Genomic DNA, 24,453 nt, shown 5'->3' with positions numbered 1-24,453 from the left:
GACGTGTGTTTACAGACCTGAGAGCAGCTGCAGATCCGCGCCGGCGTGCAGGAAACACAAACATCCTGATGAAAGTCTGCAGGGGAAGAATCTACAAGGACAACCTCCCCTGCTTCACACGGCGCCCAACACCCCCAGGTGACGGAGTTGGTCCGCAGAGGAACTGGGACACACACCTGAGAAGAAGAAACGCTGGTTTGGTTCATGAACATCCAGCTTAACTTTACAGAAGTTACTTTTCATCCAAACGTTTCCTGAGACGACGCGCTGCTGCCCTCTGCTGGCCGAGTCCCGCAGTCACCTGACCTGTGGTCAAACTGGAGGAAGGATGGGAAACGTTCAGATGAAACCAGCTGCTGAACATTTAGATGCAGCACCGCGCTGGAGGACAGCTGCAGAGGGGGGGGGTTGGTTAGGAGACACATCTGAAACGTAAAACTTCTCTCTCAGCTTCATGGACACGTCGGCGACGGGAGTTTCCTCTCAGAGACGACACGACATCACTCCTCTTAATGCAGCTTTATGTTTTATTGGTTTCTTTACAACACGACTGTGTGAAACATGAAGGGGAGTGGTTGTTACAGCAAGCGTGTGTGTGTGTGTGTGTGTGTGTGTTTAACGGTGATTAAACCGATGCAGCAGAAGTTCTGCTCCGTCTCGGATCAGCAGCTTCTTCACGTCCAGTCCAAATAAAACCCACACGAAGGGTGAAGGTCCGCTTCCTGGTGCAGCTTCCTCTGCTGGCTCCGCCCCTCTGGACGGAGCCGCCTGCTGGCTCCGCCCCTCGGGACGGAGCCGCCTGCTGGCTCCGCCCCTCGGGTCGGCGCCGCTTGCAGGCTGAAGCAGGACTTCAGGGCGGAGGAAGGAGCGTCCAGCGAGTCTTAAATCAGTTTTCTTGCAGCGCATCACGCCTTCGGTTGCGTTTCCATGGAGATAAGTAGGTACCAGCTTCATTCTGGGCGTTTGAGCAGTCACATGCTTTTGACCTCCAGCTGCTTTGTTACAAAGTTTACAGGATGTCCCTGAACGCATCACGTGGCCATAAAGGCCCTGAAGAACAAGCGGCGGGCGTTTCATGCCGGCCGCTCTCTGCTGGAGCAGTTTAGATGTTCTAACAGCAGAGAGCGGCAGGCCTAAGTAGATTCCAGGATTTACGAGGTGTACCTTGAATGCACCACGAAGACGGGTTTGATTCCCGAGCAGAGGCTCAGGTGAGAGGTTTGCACGTGTCCGCCGTGCTGCAGAGGAGATGGGCGTTTTCTGCTTACTAACAGAGAAGCGTCAAACCAACGTCTGAGCAGCGAGGAGGTTCTGATGGTACGGATGGAAACGTCTCTAGAGGACGTCTCAGTTGGCGGCGGGACGGGATGAACCTGCAGGGAAGTCCTGAACCCCCCCCTCACTCCAGTTTCTGCGTTTCTTCTTCTCTCGGATCCATTTCAGAGACACGGACTCTTTCAGTCCGAAGGTTGCCAGGAACAAGGTCCTGCAGACCCTCCTCCTCCACCCGCCGACATTCAGGTGGAAAACGAGGCTGGACTCCCGCGGTGCAGAGCCGGACCCCCGCCTCCTCTGGACGGGGAGGATGTCCACCAAGCTGCACATGTAGTTCTGTCTCTGCTCCCAGTCCATGTCCTCCCAGAAGCATGTGAAGATCCTCTCCCTCTCCGCCTCCGTGATGGAGCTGCACGCATGTTTGGAGGAGCGGAGGCACGCCGCCGACTGGCAGGGGGGGCCCATCTCGGTGGGCCGGCCGGACAGATACTTGGTCTGGACGGTGTACGTCTGTCCCATGACGTCCATCTGATCCGTCTTCCACACCGCCTCCGGCCGGGCTTTGCTTCCTCCATCTGCGTCTTCCTCCGTCCTTCCACACCAGTCTGGAACAAAATGAGACCAGTTAGAGTGAAGCGGCAGGGGTGTTCATATGCGCTGGACGTCCGGGGGCCCGGCCCCCCCATCTTTCTCCTCCTCTGTTTATCATCAAGCAGAAATAAAACACACAAACAGGAAAACGTTTAATCAGGTTATAAATTCATCTGGTTTCTGTTCCGACGCCGTTCTGATCAAATGTCTGCTTGTTTTAGTAAAAACCGTCAGATCTGAATCTGAGTTTCAGAGTAAATATAATAATATAATAAATGATTCAGGTCAAAAGGTCAGACTTCCCTCCTCTTTATCTGTGTCTGCACAGAAAATCATGTTTCATTCACGTGTTAGAAACCCACTAGGGGTGGCAAAATCAAATAAAAAAAATCGGAAATTGGGATTTTTTTAATTCACAATTTTAAAATAGATTTTTTAAACAAAAAAAAAAAAATCGTTTTTTTTTTTTTCAAATAAATAAAATGAATCCATAATAAAATTTTTGTCGTTTTCATTGGTTTTGTTGATCTTTTAACTCGTCTTCTTGGGCACTATGGCAGCAGAATGATGATCTGGCTGCTGTGTTGTTTTATCCTGACTGAAATCAAGAAAAATTACGAGCAAAAGAAGTTTTATAAAAAAAAAAAAAAAAAAATAAATATTTTTTTAATTACAAAAATCATCAATATTGAAGAATTTTGAGAATCGCAATTTAAATCGAATCGGCACCCAAAAAATCGGAATGGAATCGGGACAAAAGCGTATCGTCACAGCCCTAAAAACCACGTTGGACTTTATCTGCCGGTAAAAGTCACGTTTTGTTGTGCAACATGGAGGCGGAGCTTCTTTTTAACGGACGGTGAACTCTGGAGGCGCGCATGCCGACCAGAACCGCAGGGTTCAGTTTGTCCTGTCTGGGCTTCTGTAGTGGCGTGAAGGGACCGACCACGGCGCTACCAGCTCACACAGTCGGTCCTGCGTTACCTGAAAGCGCCGAGCGCGGCCTGATGCGACTCTCCAGGTCTGAAAAGACGAGGCCGCGACTTCCGGACGGGCCGAAGGCGGGAATCCCGCCGGAGCCCAGCTCGTAGGTCACCGCTGTGATCGGACTCTTCTCCGCCACCAGATGCAGCTGGATTCTGTCCTGGATGGAAAAAAACCCCACATTCAGTCAGTTTTAATAAAACTACAGGAATTCCTCAGCTAGAAAACAGAAACATGCTTGTTTCCATGGCAACGTTCAGAAACATTTCCATAAAAACGGAACACGTCCGTTCCAGGCATGCTCAGTAGCGATCCGGCAGACCCGGCGTACCTCCTCCGGTTCCGGAACATGGAGTCTGGTTTCTGGCGGAGCCTTGATGATGATGATGGTCTGCTTCCGGGAGGCGATGCGAGCGACGTCCTCGCACGTCACGTACGCCAGCGTGGCGTTCAGTTAAAGAAACAGTGCAGTTTCACACCCACCGGCTGATCTTCTGCTTTTATTTCTTCTGCATTTAAAGGTCCAAATAAAAGTTTTCATCCAGTTTCACCTCCTGTCTCTGGAGGAGTCGAAGGAAACGCCGCGCCGAGCAACGTCCGGCGAAATCTGCTGAAACGGATTTCTGGGAAAGTCGCATCGAAAACCAGTATCGGGATTTTCTGCTCCACATTTTTTGGTTCAAAAAATCTTTTTTTCCAAACTGATAAAACTAATCCATGATAAAATTTTTATAGTTTTTATTGATCGTTTAACTCGTCTTCCTGCAGCAGCAGAACGATGCTCTGGCTACTGCGTTGGTTTTTAAAATTAAGAAAAATGTTGAACAAAACACGTTTTGTACATTTTGTTTGTTTTTAGTCTACAAATATCAGCGATATGGACGAATCGTGAGAATCTCGATTTAAATCGAATGGGGACAACATGGTATCGCCACAGCTCTAATCTCTGGACTCTGAGAAAACAGAAATATTCTGTTTCTGTCAGAGAAGCGAAGCGGCTGGAGGACGAGGAGCGTCCCGCAGTCTGGACACGGTTTACCGAGCAGCTTCCAGCGTCTGGAAACGTTTTAGCTCCAACGCTGCCGTTCAGGTCTGGGTTTACCCGCTCCAACAGCCGCAGATCAAACACACACACACACACAGTAAACGTCTCACACAAAGTCTTGCAGACGGATTTTATCGTGTGTAAAACATCTGGCAGCTGGTTAACAACCAGCTACACCAGCATAACTCAACGTCACAATCATCTGAGGAAATCAAGACTTTACTGATTGTAAAGATCCTCAGAGTTCTTCCGTCTTCGTCTCGGATCATGTCAGAACGGCGCCAGCAGATCGGTGCAAGCGGCACGCCACTACATCAGCATGTTTCCACTTGTACTGCTTTGTTTTCTGTTCCAACAGATTAAATCTTCCTCGTCTCACGAAAACAGAAACCAGCAGCTCAGAGGCCTGAAACGGCAGCGTGACACCCAGCGGGTGCTGCACCTCCTGCAGGAGGAGCTACATGTTCAGGACGTGTTCCACTGAACACAATGTGCCGTTTTTCACTGAAGGACTCGTGTTGAGCAGCGATCCCGACCCGTTAATCTGTCCTAACCCTGCTTGACTACAACAAAAATTATAATCACGATTATTTTGACTGAAACTGAGATCTGGATTATTTTACACAATTATCCAGTATTTATAAACAACGCTGTATTTATAAACAACGTGGTGCTCTAGACTCCGTGTCGTGCATTATAACCGTCTAATGTACGGTTCCGACTTGTTTAATCCGCTTTTACCGCTTATATAGGAACTATTTTACGTTGGCCTGGATGTACGTTTTATACCAAACAACCGCTGTCAGGCTGCAGCGCGTTTCTCTCATCCACCTGTTAAAAGACGGCTGATCTGAACCAGCTGGTTAACGCGTTGCTATGGTAACGCCCCGTAACGGAGGGATATTACAGTGTTTAACTGGCCGAACTATGTATAGGAAAATAATGCAGCCAGTTGTCACTGACAATGGTATAAACTATGTTTAGGTGAACTTCCACAACCTACTGCAGTTATTCTACATTGACCTGCAGCCGGAGCCGACTGAGACTGGCCGCCTGGGAGTGCTTTAGGACGGGAGAGGCTCCCACTGCTCCTTCCTTACAGTAACTGCAGAACAATATGTGCCTTCAAGTCAGTCGCCAAAACACCAGAAAAGTCTCTAATAACTCCAGTAAAAGCTGCTAGATTTGTCGCTTTTAACAAAAAAAGTCTCCAGATTTAGCGAGAAAGTCTCCAAGTTGGCAACAGTGTCTGAATGGAAGCAAAGCGGCTGTGGGAGGAGTTTACAGCACAGCGCTGCAACGCCAGAGACGCTCGATTAGCAGCTGAAGACAGCAGGAGAGGAAACTGCAGAGAGGAAAATAATCACACCCTTTTAGTTTTATCATCGTTGGAAACCCAGATCGTACTGAGATTAGGATCAGATTAATCGCCCGGCTCTACTCTGTCCAGATGAAGACGACACATTTAACTGATTATAAAATCCTTTCCGTGTTCAAACCAACGTGCTGCTGCCGTTTTGCATCGACGACGCGGAGCGCTGGTCAGAACAAGACTTCCCGCCAGGTGAGAAGTGTGTGTGTGTGTGTGTGTGGAAGGATATGCAGCGTTGTCCATGCTCTCCGTCAGGTCCAGCAGCTGCTGAGCGCAGCTTCTGATCAGTCGCTCCAGTTTTCTCTCCGCCAGCTGCAGCTTCTCCAGCGCCGTCAGGAACTGCAGCGGGCTCCTCCACATGAAGCTGCTGATCGAGGTGCCGCCTCTGAAAACACACAAAGCTTTTAGCCGAGACGCGGGGGGACCGCAGACAGGAATGAGACGGAAGAGGAATGTGAGGAGAAACTGACATCCAGGAGACGCTGCTGTCCGAGTCCCACTGGACGAGCTCCATGTCGTCCAGGACCCTCACCACGCTTCGGACCCGCTGCGTGGAGGTCTGCAGGCTGCTGGCCACCTGCCCCAGGTCCACAGAGCCGCCGGGGGCCGCCAACAGCAGCTCCATGAGGCCCCGCGTCAGCAGGGACAGCGGCACATCTGAACACACAACCACACCGATAGTTAGATTCCCAGCGGCGGCGTTCCGAGTCCACCAGCAGCTGTCATGCAGACGATTCTGGCTTTCAGGTCGGAGCGTTCTGCTCACGCCTCCCCCGTTTAGTTTCCTCCTCATGCAGACCTGCAGGAGCTGCGGGAGCTGCGGGAGCGGCGGGAGCTGCGGGAGCTGCGGGAGCGGCGGGAGCGGCGGGAGATACAGGAGCTGCGGGAGCGGCGGGAGCTACAGGAGCTGCGGGAGCGGCAGGAGCTGCAGGAGCTGCGGGAGCTGCGGGAGATACAGGAACGGCAGGAGCTGCAGGAGCTGCGGGAGATACAGGAACGGCAGGAGCTGCAGGAGCTGCGGGAGCTGCAGGAGCTGCGGGAGCTGCGGGAGATACAGGAACGGCAGGAGCTGCGGGAGCTACGGGAACGGCAGGAGCTGCAGGAGCTGCGGGAGATACAGGAACGGCAGGAGCTGCAGGAGCTGCGGGAGATACAGGAGCTGCAGGAGCTGCGGGAGATACAGGAACGGCAGGAGCTACGGGAGCTGCGGGAGATACAGGAGCTGCAGGAGCTGCAGGAGCTGCGGGAGATACAGGAGCTGCAGGAGCTGCAGGAGCTGCGGGAGCTGCGGGAGATACAGGAGCTGCGGGAGATACAGGAGCTGCGGGAGATACAGGAGCTGCAGGAGCTGCGGGAGATACAGGAACGGCAGGAGCTACGGGAGCTGCAGGAACGGCGGGAGCTGCAGGAGCTGCGGGAGATACAGGAACGGCAGGAGCTGCGGGAGCCGCCATCTCACCGCCGTTTGCCCCGACAACAAACCAGCAAAGAATCCCGGTCTGCATCAGAGTTTCCATGGCAACGCTCACACGTTTCCACCCAACACGTTGGATTTTCTTTCAGCAGAAACGTTTTTTCTGGTTTTTCCTTTCCTTCCCTCTCTCTCTACGAGGCGTTTTCTTTCTCCTTCTTGTCTGTCTGTCTCTCTTCTATCCTCTCCGGTCTGGTCCAGCAGCAGAAACTCTGTTTTACAGTCATACAAAATAAATAAAGATATAAAATAAGAATCCAGCATCGTACCAGTGAAGCTCTCCTTGGTAAAGTAAATCTACTCAGCAGAAGAGAATCCAGACCATCATTCTGGACCAGACATGAAGAAATAAAAAAAGAAAAGAAAAAGAAACGTTTTTCCTGCAGATCTTCCTGAACGTGCAGCTGCCGGCGCCATGGAGGCGGAGCTGTCCGGGTCGCTGCTTCAAGCCGAACACGTCACGCAGACGAGCGAGATGTTACTCCATCTTCTGCTCGGAACATCGGAGGATCTGAACCAATAAAACGTCGCCGTGAGACACGACGACTTGTTCCGCTCCCATCAGGGCGCGTCTCGCTGGTCTGACCAGCTTTACGGAGAAACAAGCTGAAAGAGGCGGTTTCATCAGACTCACTGGGTCTGGCCGGCCGGCTGGGTTCCTCCTCCGGCGGCGAAGCATCACTGGAGGAAAGGAGGCAAAGATCAACACGTTTCCTGATGATGATGATGATGTCACAGCGTCAGCTGGGATGTTACCTGACACTCGCCGCGAGTGGAGGACTCTCCGAAGCTCCGCCCGGATCCTGCAGACCAGAGAGGACATGAGTGGCGCGAAGCTGCCGACACGATGAAGACACAACGCCACATCACGCCGCCGGGACGGAGAAAGTAGACCCTCCTCCCAGAGTTTATGTATCCGGATGAAACGAAGCAGATTCAGGAAAAACGAGCTGAAACGCGACACGTTGACCAGAAAACAGGATCCTTTAGTCAGTCTGATAGTTTCCATCCATCACACAACGTCTGACGGAACGACGACACATCCGCCAACCCAACGGATTAAAGGACCCGCGGATCACAACCCAGACGCTTCCATCGTCCGCTGGCGTCCGGTAACGGCACGGGCAACCACGACGAGGCGACTGGAGTCCGACCCAACCCGTCCTGGTCCGTTCTGTCCGTTCCACTCTGCAAATCATCTGGAAACATCAGCAGCCGATGAAAACCCAACGACTGAGACCGACGCAGCGGCGGTTGCCATGGTTATCACCTCGCAAGGATTCGCCACATTGCTGGAATCACTCCAGCTGCCGGTCGACGCCCAACACGTTCCTTTCTCCACGCCATCATCGCACCGCTGGCCAGATGTGCCGGTCTGCGGCCACTTCGCCAACAACCTCACACCACGCCGCCTAGACTGGAACACGCCGCCTAGACTGAAACACGCCGCCTAGACTGGAACACGCCGCCTAGACTGGAACACGCCGCCTAGACTGGAACACGCCGCCTAGACTGGAACACGCCGCCGAGACTGGAACACGCCGCCGAGACTGGAACACGCCGCCGAGACTGGAACACGCCGCCTAGACTGAAACACGCCGCCTAGACTGAAACACGCCGCCGAGACTGGAACACGCCGCCGAGACTGAAACACGCCGCCTAGACTGGAACACGCCGCCTAGACTGAAACACGCCGCCTAGACTGAAACACGCCGCCTAGACTGGAACACGCCGCCTAGACTGAAACACGCCGCCTAGACTGAAACACGCCGCCTAGACTGAAACACGCCGCCTAGACTGAAACACGCCGCCTAGACTGAAACACGCCGCCTAGACTGGAACACGCCGCCTAGACTGGAACACGCCGCCTAGACTGAAACACGCCGCCTAGACTGAAACACGCCGCCTAGACTGAAACACGCCGCCTAGACTGGAACACGCCGCCTAGACTGGAACACGCCGCCTAGACTGGAACACGCCGCCTAGACTGAAACACGCCGCCTAGACTGGAACACGCCGCCTAGACTGGAACACGCCGCCTAGACTGAAACACGCCGCCTAGACTGAAACACGCCGCCTAGACTGGAACACGCCGCCTAGACTGGAACACGCCGCCGAGACTGAAACACGCCGCCTAGACTGAAACACGGCGCCGAGACTGAAACACGCCGCCGAGACTGGAACACGCCGCCGAGACTGAAACACGCCGCCGAGACTGGAACACGCCGCCGAGACTGGAACACGCCGCCTAGACTGGAACACGCCGCCGAGACTGGAACACGCCGCCTAGACTGAAACACGCCGCCTAGACTGGAACACGCCGCCTAGACTGGAACACGCCGCCGAGACTGAAACACGCCGCCTAGACTGGAACACGCCGCCGAGACTGAAACACGCCGCCGAGACTGAAACACGCCGCCGAGACTGAAACACGCCGCCGAGACTGAAACACGCCGCCGAGACTGAAACACGCCGCCGAGACTGAAACACGCCGCCGAGACTGAAACACGCCGCCGAGACTGAAACACGCCGCCTAGACTGAAACACGCCGCCTAGTCTGAAACACGCCGCCTAGACTGAAACACGCCGCCTAGACTGAAACACGCCGCCTAGACTGAAACACGCCGCCTAGACTGAAACACGCCGCCTAGACTGAAACACGCCGCCTAGACTGAAACACGCCGCCTAGACTGGAACACGCCGCCTAGACTGGAACACGCCGCCTAGACTGGAACACGCCGCCTAGACTGGAACACGCCGCCTAGACTGGAACACGCCGCCTAGACTGAAACACGCCGCCTAGACTGAAACACGCCGCCTAGACTGAAACACGCCGCCTAGACTGGAACACGCCGCCTAGACTGGAACACGCCGCCTAGACTGGAACACGCCGCCTAGACTGAAACACGCCGCCTAGACTGAAACACGCCGCCTAGACTGAAACACGCCGCCTAGACTGAAACACGCCGCCTAGACTGAAACACGCCGCCGAGACTGAAACACGCCGCCGAGACTGAAACACGCCGCCGAGACTGAAACACGCCGCCTAGACTGAAACACGCCGCCTAGACTGAAACACGCCGCCTAGTCTGAAACACGCCGCCTAGACTGAAACACGCCGCCTAGACTGAAACACGCCGCCTAGACTGGAACACGCCGCCTAGACTGGAACACGCCGCCTAGACTGGAACACGCCGCCGAGACTGGAACACGCCGCCGAGACTGAAACACGCCGCCGAGACTGAAACACGCCGCCGAGACTGAAACACGCCGCCGAGACTGAAACACGCCGCCTAGACTGAAACACGCCGCCTAGACTGAAACACGCCGCCGAGACTGAAACACGCCGCCTAGACTGAAACACGCCGCCGAGACTGAAACACGCCGCCGAGACTGAAACACGCCGCCGAGACTGAAACACGCCGCCGAGACTGAAACACGCCGCCGAGACTGAAACACGCCGCCGAGACTGGAACACGCCGCCGAGACTGGAACACGCCGCCGAGACTGGAACACGCCGCCGAGACTGGAACACGCCGCCGAGACTGAAACACGCCGCCTAGACTGAAACACGCCGCCTAGACTGGAACACGCCGCCTAGACTGGAACACGCCGCCTAGACTGGAACACGCCGCCTAGACTGAAACACGCCGCCTAGACTGAAACACGCCGCCTAGACTGAAACACGCCGCCTAGACTGAAACACGCCGCCTAGACTGGAACACGCCGCCTAGACTGGAACACGCCGCCTAGACTGGAACACGCCGCCTAGACTGAAACACGCCGCCTAGACTGAAACACGCCGCCTAGACTGAAACACGCCGCCGAGACTGAAACACGCCGCCTAGACTGGAACACGCCGCCTAGACTGAAACACGCCGCCTAGACTGAAACACGCCGCCGAGACTGGAACACGCCGCCTAGACTGAAACACGCCGCCTAGACTGAAACACGCCGCCTAGACTGAAACACGCCGCCGAGACTGAAACACGCCGCCGAGACTGAAACACGCCGCCTAGACTGGAACACGCCGCCTAGACTGAAACACGCCGCCTAGACTGAAACACGCCGCCGAGACTGGAACACGCCGCCTAGACTGGAACACGCCGCCTAGACTGAAACACGCCGCCTAGACTGAAACACGCCGCCTAGACTGGAACACGCCGCCTAGACTGGAACACGCCGCCTAGACTGGAACACGCCGCCTAGACTGGAACACGCCGCCTAGACTGAAACACGCCGCCTAGACTGAAACACGCCGCCTAGACTGAAACACGCCGCCTAGACTGAAACACGCCGCCTAGACTGAAACACGCCGCCGAGACTGAAACACGCCGCCGAGACTGAAACACGCCGCCGAGACTGAAACACGCCGCCTAGACTGAAACACGCCGCCTAGTCTGAAACACGCCGCCTAGACTGAAACACGCCGCCTAGACTGAAACACGCCGCCTAGACTGAAACACGCCGCCTAGACTGAAACACGCCGCCTAGACTGGAACACGCCGCCGAGACTGAAACACGCCGCCTAGACTGAAACACGCCGCCTAGACTGAAACACGCCGCCGAGACTGAAACACGCCGCCGAGACTGGAACACGCCGCCGAGACTGGAACACGCCGCCTAGACTGAAACACGCCGCCGAGACTGGAACACGCCGCCGAGACTGGAACACGCCGCCGAGACTGAAACACGCCGCCTAGACTGAAACACGCCGCCTAGACTGGAACACGCCGCCGAGACTGGAACACGCCGCCTAGACTGAAACACGCCGCCGAGACTGGAACACGCCGCCTAGACTGGAACACGCCGCCGAGACTGAAACACGCCGCCTAGACTGAAACACGCCGCCGAGACTGAAACACGCCGCCGAGACTGAAACACGCCGCCTAGACTGAAACACGCCGCCTAGACTGAAACACGCCGCCGAGACTGGAACACGCCGCCGAGACTGGAACACGCCGCCGAGACTGGAACACGCCGCCGAGACTGGAACACGCCGCCGAGACTGGAACACGCCGCCTAGACTGAAACACGCCGCCTAGACTGAAACACGCCGCCGAGACTGGAACACGCCGCCGAGACTGAAACACGCCGCCTAGACTGAAACACGCCGCCGAGACTGAAACACGCCGCCGAGACTGAAACACGCCGCCTAGACTGGAACACGCCGCCTAGACTGGAACACGCCGCCTAGACTGGAACACGCCGCCTAGACTGGAACACGCCGCCGAGACTGAAACACGCCGCCGAGACTGAAACACGCCGCCGAGACTGAAACACGCCGCCGAGACTGAAACACGCCGCCGAGACTGAAACACGCCGCCTAGACTGAAACACGCCGCCGAGACTGAAACACGCCGCCGAGACTGAAACACGCCGCCTAGACTGGAACACGCCGCCTAGACTGGAACACGCCGCCGAGACTGAAACACGCCGCCGAGACTGAAACACGCCGCCGAGACTGAAACACGCCGCCGAGACTGAAACACGCCGCCGAGACTGAAACACGCCGCCGAGACTGAAACACGCCGCCTAGACTGAAACACGCCGCCTAGACTGAAACACGCCGCCGAGACTGAAACACGCCGCCGAGACTGAAACACGCCGCCTAGACTGAAACACGCCGCCTAGACTGAAACACGCCGCCTAGACTGAAACACGCCGCCTAGACTGAAACACGCCGCCTAGACTGAAACACGCCGCCTAGACTGAAACACGCCGCCTAGACTGAAACACGCCGCCTAGACTGAAACACGCCGCCTAGACTGAAACACGCCGCCTAGACTGAAACACGCCGCCTAGACTGAAACACGCCGCCTAGACTGGAACACGCCGCCTAGACTGGAACACGCCGCCTAGACTGAAACACGCCGCCTAGACTGAAACACGCCGCCTAGACTGAAACACGCCGCCTAGACTGAAACACGCCGCCGAGACTGAAACACGCCGCCTAGACTGAAACACGCCGCCTAGTCTGAAACACGCCGCCTAGACTGAAACACGCCGCCTAGACTGAAACACGCCGCCTAGACTGAAACACGCCGCCTAGACTGAAACACGCCGCCTAGACTGAAACACGCCGCCGAGACTGAAACACGCCGCCTAGACTGAAACACGCCGCCTAGACTGGAACACGCCGCCGAGACTGAAACACGCCGCCTAGACTGAAACACGCCGCCTAGACTGGAACACGCCGCCTAGACTGGAACACGCCGCCTAGACTGAAACACGCCGCCTAGACTGAAACACGCCGCCTAGTCTGAAACACGCCGCCTAGACTGAAACACGCCGCCTAGACTGAAACACGCCGCCGAGACTGAAACACGCCGCCGAGACTGAAACACGCCGCCGAGACTGAAACACGCCGCCGAGACTGAAACACGCCGCCGAGACTGAAACACGCCGCCTAGACTGAAACACGCCGCCTAGACTGAAACACGCCGCCTAGACTGGAACACGCCGCCTAGACTGGAACACGCCGCCGAGACTGGAACACGCCGCCGAGACTGGAACACGCCGCCGAGACTGGAACACGCCGCCGAGACTGGAACACGCCGCCTAGACTGAAACACGCCGCCGAGACTGGAACACGCCGCCTAGACTGAAACACGCCGCCTAAACTGGAACACGCCGCCTAGACTGGAACACGCCGCCGAGACTGAAACACGCCGCCTAGACTGGAACACGCCGCCTAGACTGAAACACGCCGCCTAGACTGAAACACGCCGCCTAGACTGGAACACGCCGCCGAGACTGAAACACGCCGCCTAGACTGGAACACGCCGCCTAGACTGGAACACGCCGCCGAGACTGAAACACGCCGCCTAGACTGAAACACGCCGCCTAGACTGAAACACGCCGCCTAGACTGAAACACGCCGCCTAGACTGAAACACGCCGCCGAGACTGAAACACGCCGCCTAGACTGAAACACGCCGCCGAGACTGAAACACGCCGCCGAGACTGAAACACGCCGCCGAGACTGAAACACGCCGCCTAGACTGAAACACGCCGCCTAGACTGAAACACGCCGCCTAGTCTGAAACACGCCGCCTAGACTGAAACACGCCGCCTAGACTGGAACACGCCGCCTAGACTGAAACACGCCGCCTAGACTGAAACACGCCGCCTAGACTGGAACACGCCGCCTAGACTGAAACACGCCGCCGAGACTGAAACACGCCGCCTAGACTGAAACACGCCGCTTAGACTGGAACACGCCGCCTAGACTGAAACACGCCGCCTAGACTGAAACACGCCGCCTAGACTGAAACACGCCGCCGAGACTGAAACACGCCGCCGAGACTGAAACACGCCGCCGAGACTGAAACACGCCGCCGAGACTGAAACACGCCGCTTAGACTGAAACACGCCGCTTAGACTGGAACACGCCGCCTAGACTGAAACACGCCGCCTAGACTGAAACACGCCGCCGAGACTGAAACACGCCGCCGAGACTGAAACACGCCGCCGAGACTGAAACACGCCGCCTAGACTGGAACACGCCGCCGAGACTGGAACACGCCGCCTAGACTGGAACACGCCGCCTAGACTGGAACACGCCGCCGAGACTGAAACACGCCGCCGAGACTGAAACACGCCGCCTAGACTGGAACACGCCGCCTAGACTGAAACACGCCGCCTAGACTGGAACACGCCGCCGAGACTGAAACACGCCGCCGAGACTGGAACACGCCGCCGAGACTGAAACACGCCGCCGAGACTGAAACACGCCGCCTAGACTGGAACACGCCGCCTAGACTGGAACACGCCGCCTAGACTGGAACACGCCGCTTAGACTGAAACACGCCGCCTAGACTGAAACACGCCGCCTAGACTGAAACACGCCGCCTAGACTGAAACACGCCGCCTAGACTGGAACACGCCGCCTAGACTGGAACACGCCGCCTAGACTGGAACACGCCGCCTAGACTGGAACACGCCGCCTAGACTGGAACACGCCGCCTAGACTGGAACACGCCGCTTAGACTGGAACACGCCGCCTAGACTGGAACACGCCGCCTAGACTGGAACACGCCGCCTAGACTGGAACACGCCGCCTAGACTGGAACACGCCGCCGAGACTGGAACACGCCGCCTAGACTGAAACACGCCGCCTAGACTGGAACACGCCGCCTAGACTGGAACACGCCGCCTAGACTGGAACACGCCGCCGAGACTGGAACACGCCGCCTAGTCTGGAACACGCCGCCGAGACTGGAACACGCCGCCGAGACTGGAACACGCCGCCTAGACTGAAACACGCCGCCTAGACTGGAACACGCCGCCTAGACTGGAACACGCCGCCTAGACTGGAACACGCCGCCGAGACTGGAACACGCCGCCGAGACTGGAACACGCCGCCTAGACTGGAACACGCCGCCTAGACTGGAACACGCCGCCTAGACTGAAACACGCCGCCTAGACTGGAACACGCCGCTTAGACTGAAACACGCCGCCTAGACTGAAACACGCCGCCTAGACTGAAACACGCCGCCTAGACTGGAACACGCCGCCTAGACTGGAACACGCCGCTTAGACTGAAACACGCCGCCTAGACTGAAACACGCCGCCTAGACTGAAACACGCCGCCTAGACTGAAACACGCCGCCTAGACTGAAACACGCCGCCTAGACTGAAACACGCCGCTTAGACTGGAACACGCCGCCTAGACTGAAACACGCCGCCTAGACTGAAACACGCCGCCTAGACTGAAACACGCCGCCTAGACTGAAACACGCCGCCTAGACTGAAACACGCCGCCTAGACTGAAACACGCCGCCTAGACTGAAACACGCCGCCTAGACTGAAACACGCCGCCTAGACTGGAACACGCCGCCTAGACTGGAACACGCCGCCTAGACTGAAACACGCCGCCTAGACTGAAACACGCCGCCTAGACTGGAACACGCCGCCTAGACTGGAACACGCCGCCTAGACTGAAACACGCCGCCTAGACTGGAACACGCCGCCTAGACTGGAACACGCCGCCTAGACTGAAACACGCCGCCTAGACTGAAACACGCCGCCTAGACTGAAACACGCCGCCTAGACTGGAACACGCCGCCTAGACTGGAACACGCCGCCTAGACTGGAACACGCCGCCTAGACTGGAACACGCCGCTTAGACTGAAACACGCCGCCTAGACTGGAACACGCCGCCTAGACTGAAACACGCCGCCTAGACTGAAACACGCCGCCTAGACTGAAACACGCCGCCTAGACTGGAACACGCCGCCTAGACTGGAACACGCCGCCTAGACTGGAACACGCCGCCTAGACTGGAACACGCCGCCTAGACTGAAACACGCCGCCGAGACTGAAACACGCCGCCGAGACTGAAACACGCCGCCGAGACTGAAACACGCCGCCTAGACTGAAACACGCCGCCTAGACTGAAACACGCCGCCTAGACTGAAACACGCCGCCTAGACTGAAACACGCCGCCTAGTCTGAAACACGCCGCCTAGACTGAAACACGCCGCCTAGACTGAAACACGCCGCCGAGACTGAAACACGCCGCCGAGACTGAAACACGCCGCCGAGACTGAAACACGCCGCCGAGACTGAAACACGCCGCCGAGACTGAAACACGCCGCCTAGACTGAAACACGCCGCCTAGACTGAAACACGCCGCCTAGACTGGAACACGCCGCCTAGACTGGAACACGCCGCCGAGACTGGAACACGCCGCCGAGACTGGAACACGCCGCCGAGACTGGAACACGCCGCCTAGACTGAAACACGCCGCCGAGACTGGAACACGCCGCCTAGACTGAAACACGCCGCCTAAACTGGAACACGCCGCCTAGACTGGAACACGCCGCCGAGACTGAAACACGCCGCCTAGACTGGAACACGCCGCCTAGACTGAAACACGCCGCCTAGACTGAAACACGCCGCCTAGACTGGAACACGCCGCCGAGACTGAAACACGCCGCCTAGACTGGAACACGCCGCCTAGACTGGAACACGCCGCCGAGACTGAAACACGCCGCCTAGACTGAAACACGCCGCCTAGACTGAAACACGCCGCCTAGACTGAAACACGCCGCCTAGACTGAAACACGCCGCCGAGACTGAAACACGCCGCCTAGACTGAAACACGCCGCCTAGACTGAAACACGCCGCCTAGACTGAAACACGCCGCCTAGACTGAAACACGCCGCCTAGACTGGAACACGCCGCCTAGACTGGAACACGCCGCCTAGACTGAAACACGCCGCCTAGACTGAAACACGCCGCCTAGACTGGAACACGCCGCCTAGACTGGAACACGCCGCCTAGACTGAAACACGCCGCCTAGACTGGAACACGCCGCCTAGACTGGAACACGCCGCTTAGACTGAAACACGCCGCCTAGACTGGAACACGCCGCCTAGACTGAAACACGCCGCCTAGACTGAAACACGCCGCCTAGACTGAAACACGCCACTTAGACTGAAACACGCCGCCTAGACTGAAACACGCCGCCTAGACTGGAACACGCCGCCTAGACTGGAACACGCCGCCTAGACTGGAACACGCCGCCTAGACTGGAACACGCCGCCTAGACTGGAACACGCCGCCGAGACTGAAACACGCCGCCTAGACTGGAACACGCCGCCTAGACTGAAACACGCCGCCTAGACTGAAACACGCCGCCTAGACTGAAACACGCCGCCTAGACTGGAACACGCCGCCTAGACTGGAACACGCCGCCTAGACTGGAACACGCCGCCTAGACTGGAACACGCCGCCTAGACTGGAACACGCCGCCTAGACTGGAACACGCCGCCGAGACTGGAACACGCCGCCGAGACTGGAACACGCCGCCTAGACTGGAACACGCCGCTTAGACTGAAACACGCCGCCTAGACTGAAACACGCCGCCTAGACTGAAACACGCCGCCTAGACTGAAACACGCCGCCTAGACTGAAACACGCCGCCTAGACTGAAACACGCCGCCTAGACTGAAACACGCCGCCTAGACTGGAACACGCCGCCTAGACTGGAACACGCCGCCTAGACTGGAACACGCCGCCTAGACTGGAACACGCCGCCTAGACTGGAACACGCCGCTTAGACTGAAACACGCCGCCTAGACTGAAACACGCCGCCTAGACTGAAACACGCCGCCTAGACTGAAACACGCCGCCTAGACTGAAACACGCCGCTTAGACTGGAACACGCCGCCTAGACTGAAACACGCCGCCTAGACTGAAACACGCCGCCTAGACTGAAACACGCCGCCTAGACTGAAACACGCCGCCTAGACTGAAACACGCCGCCTAGACTGAAACACGCCGCCTAGACTGGAACACGCCGCCTAGACTGAAACACGCCGCCTAGACTGAAACACGCCGCCTAGACTGAAACACGCCGCCTAGACTGGAACACGCCGCCTAGACTGAAACACGCCGCCTAGACTGGAACACGCCGCCTAGACTGAAACACGCCGCCTAGACTGAAACACGCCGCCTAGACTGGAACACGCCGCCGAGACTGAAACACGCCGCCTAGACTGGAACACGCCGCCTAGACTGAAACACGCCGCCTAGACTGAAACACGCCGCCTAGACTGAAACACGCCGCCTAGACTGGAACACGCCGCCTAGACTGAAACACGCCGCCTAGACTGGAACACGCCGCCTAGACTGAAACACGCCGCCTAGACTGAAACACGCCGCCTAGACTGAAACACGCCGCTTAGACTGAAACACGCCGCTTAGACTGAAACACGCCGCCTAGACTGAAACACGCCGCCTAGACTGAAACACGCCGCCTAGACTGAAACACGCCGCCTAGACTGGAACACGCCGCTTAGACTGCTGATGATGATTTAACCTCCAGATAAATGAAAATGTTAAACCGGATATAAATCTACATAAAAGGGATGAATGAGCGTCTCCAACGGTTACAGAAAGTTCAGAATGTAGAAACGCTTTTTATTTTACTGCTCCTCAACAACAAGGCTGAAAAACACCAGAGACAGAAGACATCACATCTGGACAGCTGGTCAGACGCAACAGACCCGACGGCTGAGGACGGCGTCCAACCGGAACCGCCCACATAAAAACCAGCGGGTATGACGGTCTTCCTTCGCTCAGAAACTCAGATTCATCGTAGGACTGGTCAGGTCAGATTTTAATCTCAGTACGGTCTGGTCCGGTCTGGCCTAGCCTGGTCCGGTCCAAATGACCAGGAGACTTCCAGATGTTTGCATCTGAACTGAAAGAGGGACTACTTTCTTCTTCCTCGTGACAACAGAATGATAAAAACATGTCTCCAGACCTGCTTTGGGGGATTTTCTCCACCTTCATCCTCCTCCTCCTCCTCTCCATGGGCCCACTGCTCATCTTCCTCACCGCTCTCCGCCCCCCCACAGCCCATCAGGCTCAGCGGTCTGCCAAAGAAAGGGGGCGTGATGGGGATGGCGTTGCTGCTGAGACCTCGTCTGGAGATATCCTGTCGCAGGAAGTGGTCTTCACAGATGACGAGCTGCTCGGAGGCGTCCTTGTCCATCTCCCTCAGCGCCGCCAGCCACACCTGGACATCACATCAGGGTCACATGGCGTTTCACGGTTCCGTCACACAGACACAGCTCTCCTGCTTTCTGCATGGAAAGTCAAACAGGCTGGAGTTTTGGCTGATATTTCTACCTGCCAGGTTAGTAAAGAGGAAGTTTTACCTGCTCTGTTCCTTCCTCCTGAACCAAACTTCCACATTTTTACACAAAAATATTTCACTCTACAGTAAAAAGCAACAAGAAGAACATCTGAAGTCCAGATTTCACCACAAAATCAACCTGATTGGGATATAAACAACAGATTTTATACAACTAGATGTTTATGTTTCCAAAGAGACAAAAAGAAAAGTTTTGGAAGTATTGTTGTCCTGAAACATCTTTCCAGGGAAGATTTACTGAGTTCACACGGAGACTTTTCCAGCAACACATGTCCCAATATCCCAGTAACCCTGACTAACTTTAACACTTCTATATCTGTCCATGGGAGCTTTTCTTTAACACCTGGATATTTTTCATTGGAAGTTTCTCTAACACCTGTATATTTTTCATCGGAAGTTTCTGGAGAAGGGGGAAAGCAGCTGTTGTAATAAAAACCCGCAACACGTGTCTTCCCGTTTTATTTTATTTTCTCTGTAAAAATAAAAAACAGTCTGAAGACTTCCGAGTAAAACTAAGAAGACACGTTTAAAGAGTTTCTAAATCCGCCCAGAAACCCTCCTTTTACTGGAGTTAAAAGTTGTTTCTGAGCCGGTACCAGCTCCGTACCTTGACCCGGTTCGGGTCCGTGGGGAAGGTGAAGAACCGCCGCGGGGTTCGCTGGAACACCCCGTGGTTGTAGCTCACGATCCGGTGCGGACATCCAGACACCACGCACTTCATCATGTTGACCAGTTCTGCTCCGTCCGGACCGAACCGACCACACTAACAGCACATGTCGACCTGTTGGGACCGAACCGAACACCGCGTGCGGTTTGTTTACACCGCGCACTACCGGAAGCAGTACAGCTTTAACCCGGATATACAACAGGCATTGTTTGATTGGCTGAGGAGAAAGGCGGGAAACCTTTACGTTGAATAACAACACATTTATACTTTTATTAAAAACGATTCAATTCATTTATGTTTAAACTGAAATCTAGGTTTTTTTTTTAGTTTAAACACACCTAAGTCAAAACTTTGTTAAACACTGAAACCTGAAAGCTTTATTCAACTTTATTTGAAAACATTTAAATTTACAAGTTTTACAACATGGAATAATGCAATTATCCCAACCATAGGTTCCCAAACTATTTTCTTTTAGGATCCCCTTCATGCAAATAAAAAGCCACGGATCCCCCTTGGACCTTCCTGTGCTGAAACCATGCTTAGTTTAATCTATCGAAAGTGAGATTTTCACCATAAGTAATACCATCTGGCTGAGTCATTTCCTTCAATAAGGCCAGTCTTAAAAACAACGTATAGCCTTAGTTGAAAAGAAAAAAAGGTGGGGGAACATTGTGCAGTCCAGTTCAGTCCAGACTACTGGTGCTGGTGGAGCTTGTCAAATGTCGCCGGCTTCTGACTGCTATGACGGCAGTATGGTACGTTTACAGATGCCATCACAGCTGGTTTTTTATATTTATTTTGTGTTTGAACATGTACAAGAGACTCTGGGTTTGTATATTTAGATATTATGGTTTGACCATGCTGCAGAAAACTGCTGTTGACAGTGTGGACTTTGTAGAAGACAAGGTGGACCCTTCATGTTGAATCCTGCATGCTGTTGGCATGAGAAATGTGTCTTTCATGAACTAGATGCCTGTAAGAATCGATTCTAAATATTAAATGAGTGCAAGCAATCCCTGTTTGAGAGTGCTAAATCTCTAGAAAGGGTGAGACTTTATTTTTATTGGCAAACTATGCAGTCACAGTATGAGAAAAGATGAGGATGGTACCTGAAGAAAGTGTAAAGAAGGAACAGTAGAAGACAGGGGGTGCAGTACAAACCAGATCCAGAGAGTGCTGGAAGCCAGATATAATTACAAGTATGTCAGGAAGGAAATGGAGAAATTAGCAAATTTAAAGTGTCATATTGTTTAGATGTGGTAGAAGACCCGGGTAAAAACCCAGGACATGCTGGAGGGATTAAATCTTATCACATTAAAATCAAAATATTGTTACAAATTTCTGGGTGCACAAAAAGTGGGATAGGTTCCGATCACTTTTGTCTTTCACATCAACTTAAAACATGTTTAATTTGTAAATGTAGCCGAGGTCTTACCATACCATCCATAAGACCAGTTCTAGTTTTGTGAGGTAGGATGACAACTTTCATAAAAATAGATAAATATTATCCAAAAGTTAGTTTTACAAAATCCTGTGACAAAAATATCACCTGACAGTTGATTTTATAATTTTCAAACAGTTTGTTGTTTGTCTCTTTTATTTACTGCATCAGTGTGTATTTCTAAAAGAGAAAAATGGAATATGGTCCAGAAATCACCACTACTAAGTTTTCATTGTTCATCATTACAAAACCAGTTGCTGGGAAATTCTCCTAAACACAAATGATTCCACACTGATAAGGATTCAGAAATTACAGCAGTTCAATTCAATTCAATTCAATTCAACTTTATTTATATAGCGTCAAATCACGGCAATGCCATCTCAAGATGCTTTACAGACAGAGGGGAAAACATAATGAAGGCCAATTCATAATAGCCTATATAAGGAAACCAACAGATTGAGTTGAGTCCAACTCAATCTCCCATCCTGAGCAAGCACACTGGCGACAGTGGGAAGGAGAAAACTCCCTTTTAACAGGAAGGAAACCTCCGGCAGAACCCGGCTCAGGACAGGCAGCCATCTGTCTCTGCTGTGTGGGGGGAAGAGGACAGAAAGACAACAGACAACAGGAACTGCTACTCCCGGCCAGGGAGACCTGCTGAGACAGGAGACATACATGTTAATGATGCAACACTGTTATTGGGGGGGGGGGGTAAAAGAAAGACATAAAGAGAAAAATAAAGAAGCTCAGTGTATCAGGAAATGTCCCTCAGCAGTCTAAACCTATAGCAGCATAACTAAGGAATGCTAACCATCCCTAGCTATAGGACTTATCAAAAAGATAAGTCTTCAGCCTAGTCTTAAAGGTGGGGAGGGTGTGTCTGCTTCCCTAACACTAACTGGGAGCTTATTCCATAAGAGAGGGGCCTGATAACCAAAGGCTCTGCCTCCTGCTCGGCTCTTTGAGACTCTAGGAACCACAAGTAAGCCTGCAGTCTGCGAACGAAGTACTCTGCTTGGTATATAAGGAACTATGAGGTCTTTGATATATAGTGGTGCCTGGTTGTGGAGGGCTTTATATGTAAGGAGGTGGATTTTAAATTCTATTCTAGATTCAACAGGCAGCCAATGAAGAGAGGCTAAAACTGGAGAAATATGATCTCTCCTGCTGGTTCTGGTCAGGACTCTGGCTGCAGAATTCTGGATCAGCTGAAGGCTTTTCAGGGCATATTTAGGACAGCCCAGTAATAGAGTTACAGTAATCTAGTCTCGAAGTAACAAAAGCGTGAACCAGTTTTTCTGCATCACTCTGAGACAGAATGTCCCTAATTTTGGCTACATTACGTAAATGAAAGAAGGCTGTTTTAGTAACCTGCTTAATATGTGGGCCAAAGGACAGGTCAGGGTCAAATATTACTCCAAGGTTTCTCACTGTAGCACTGGAAGCTAAAGTAATGCCATCCAGGTTCATTACAAAACCGGAAAATTTAGCTCTGAGTTTTTCAGATCCAACGAGAATTACTTTAGTCTTATCTGAGTTTAAGAGGAGAAAATTTCTAGACATCCAAGTCTTTATGTCTATGAGACAATTTTGTAGCCTATTGGGCTGATTTGTTTCATCTGGTTTAAAGGATAAGTATAGTTGAGTATCATCTGCATAACAATGAAAGTTTATTCCATGCTGTCTAATAATTTTGCCTAAAGGGAGCATATATAGCGTGAAGAGTATTGGTCCAAGTACAGAACCTTGAGGAACTCCATGACTTACTGTAGTTTGTGAGGAGGACTTGTCATTTACATGAACGAACTGAAATCTATCAGATAAATATGATTTAAACCAGCTTAACGCTGTACCTGTAATTCCAATCACCTATTCTAGTCTTTGTAACAGAATGTTATGATCGACTGTATCAAATGCAGCACTAAGATCAAGCAAGATAAGTACGGACACAAGTCCTTTGTCTGAGGCCATAAGAAGGTCATTAGTAACTTTCACCAATGCCGTCTCAGTACTATGATGAGCTCTAAATCCTGACTGAAACTCCTCGCATAAATTATTTCTGCTCAGGTGGGCATGTAGCTGAGCGGAAACTATTTTCTCCAGAATTTTGGACATAAACGGGAGGTTAGATATAGGTCTATAATTTGCTATCACCTCTGGATCCAGAGAATGCTTTTTAAGTAAAGGCTTGATTACAGCAGTTTTAAATGATTGTGGTACATATCCTGTCACTAAAGGATCTAAGATACAGGTGGATGGTTTAGATGAAGCTATTATTATAGTTAATTCAGAGGGTTGGACAGGACAGAAACTATTTAGACATAAGTCAGATCCTGGTTCTAAGGATGCTTCGGAGACCACAACAGGCTCAACATTATAGGTAGAAGGAAGAGTATTGTGGATTTGATCTCTAATAGTATCAATTTTATTCCTGAAAAAATACATGAAATCATCACAGCTAAGTGAGAAAGGAATACATGGCTCCACAGCGCTCCAGCTCCTAGTAAGCCTGGCTACAATGCTGAAAAGAAACCGAGGGTTGTTTTTGTTTTCCTCTATCAATGATGAATAATAAGCTGTTCTTCCCGTACGTAAGGCTTTTTTGTATACGATTAAACTTTCTTTCCAGGTTAAGCGAGACTCCTCTAGTCCTGATGAACGCCATCTGTTTTCCAAACGCCTTGATGCCTGTTTTAGAGCTCGAAGCTGGGAATTAAACCAGGGAGCCTTCATAATCTTACCTAATTTCTTCTTCTTTAGGGGGGGCAACATTATCCAAGGTTGTACGCATTGAAGCTGTTATAGTATCAGCATGTTGATCAATCTGAGCAGGAGTAAGGCTTAAAGGGGGACTCTCAGTCATGCTAACACATGGTAGAGGGGAAAAATTGATTCAATTAATTGTTTAAATTTTGTAATATTATTGTCTGATAAACAT

The 24,453-nt window shown here is 53.3% G+C and overlaps 1 protein-coding gene across 3 annotated transcripts; it reads right to left on the bottom strand.

Annotated features, from left to right (window-relative positions):
* Positions 1-513: 513 nt before the first annotated feature.
* Positions 514-20,229, bottom strand: LOC306767740 (uncharacterized protein). 3 transcript variants are annotated; one of them, XR_013771637.1, is made up of 10 exons: positions 20,015-20,229; positions 19,015-19,269; positions 7,495-7,541; positions 7,373-7,419; positions 5,738-5,924; positions 5,498-5,652; positions 3,182-3,294; positions 2,851-3,010; positions 800-1,880; positions 514-768 (listed from the first exon to the last, which is right to left on the bottom strand). XR_013771637.1 is itself a non-coding variant. In XM_079255839.1 (9 exons), exons 1-9 carry the CDS (start codon positions 20,129-20,131, stop codon positions 1,348-1,350), a joined length of 1,614 nt encoding a protein of 537 aa, XP_079111965.1. In that variant the 5' UTR covers positions 20,132-20,229; the 3' UTR covers positions 514-1,347. The 3 variants fall into 3 exon arrangements, 2 of the variants coding, with proteins under 2 accessions (XP_079111965.1, XP_079111966.1); XM_079255839.1 differs by having other exon boundaries at positions 514-1,880; XM_079255840.1 differs by having other exon boundaries at positions 514-1,880; positions 2,851-3,005.
* Between the last annotated feature and the right edge of the window lie 4,224 nt (positions 20,230-24,453).

The sequence above is a fragment of the Telmatherina bonti genome (genome assembly GCF_933228915.1).
Source record: "Telmatherina bonti genome assembly, chromosome: 16".
NCBI lineage: Eukaryota > Metazoa > Chordata > Actinopteri > Atheriniformes > Telmatherinidae > Telmatherina > Telmatherina bonti.
Note: the sequence above shows the minus strand (reverse complement) of the source record. Positions and strands in the feature narration are given on the sequence as shown.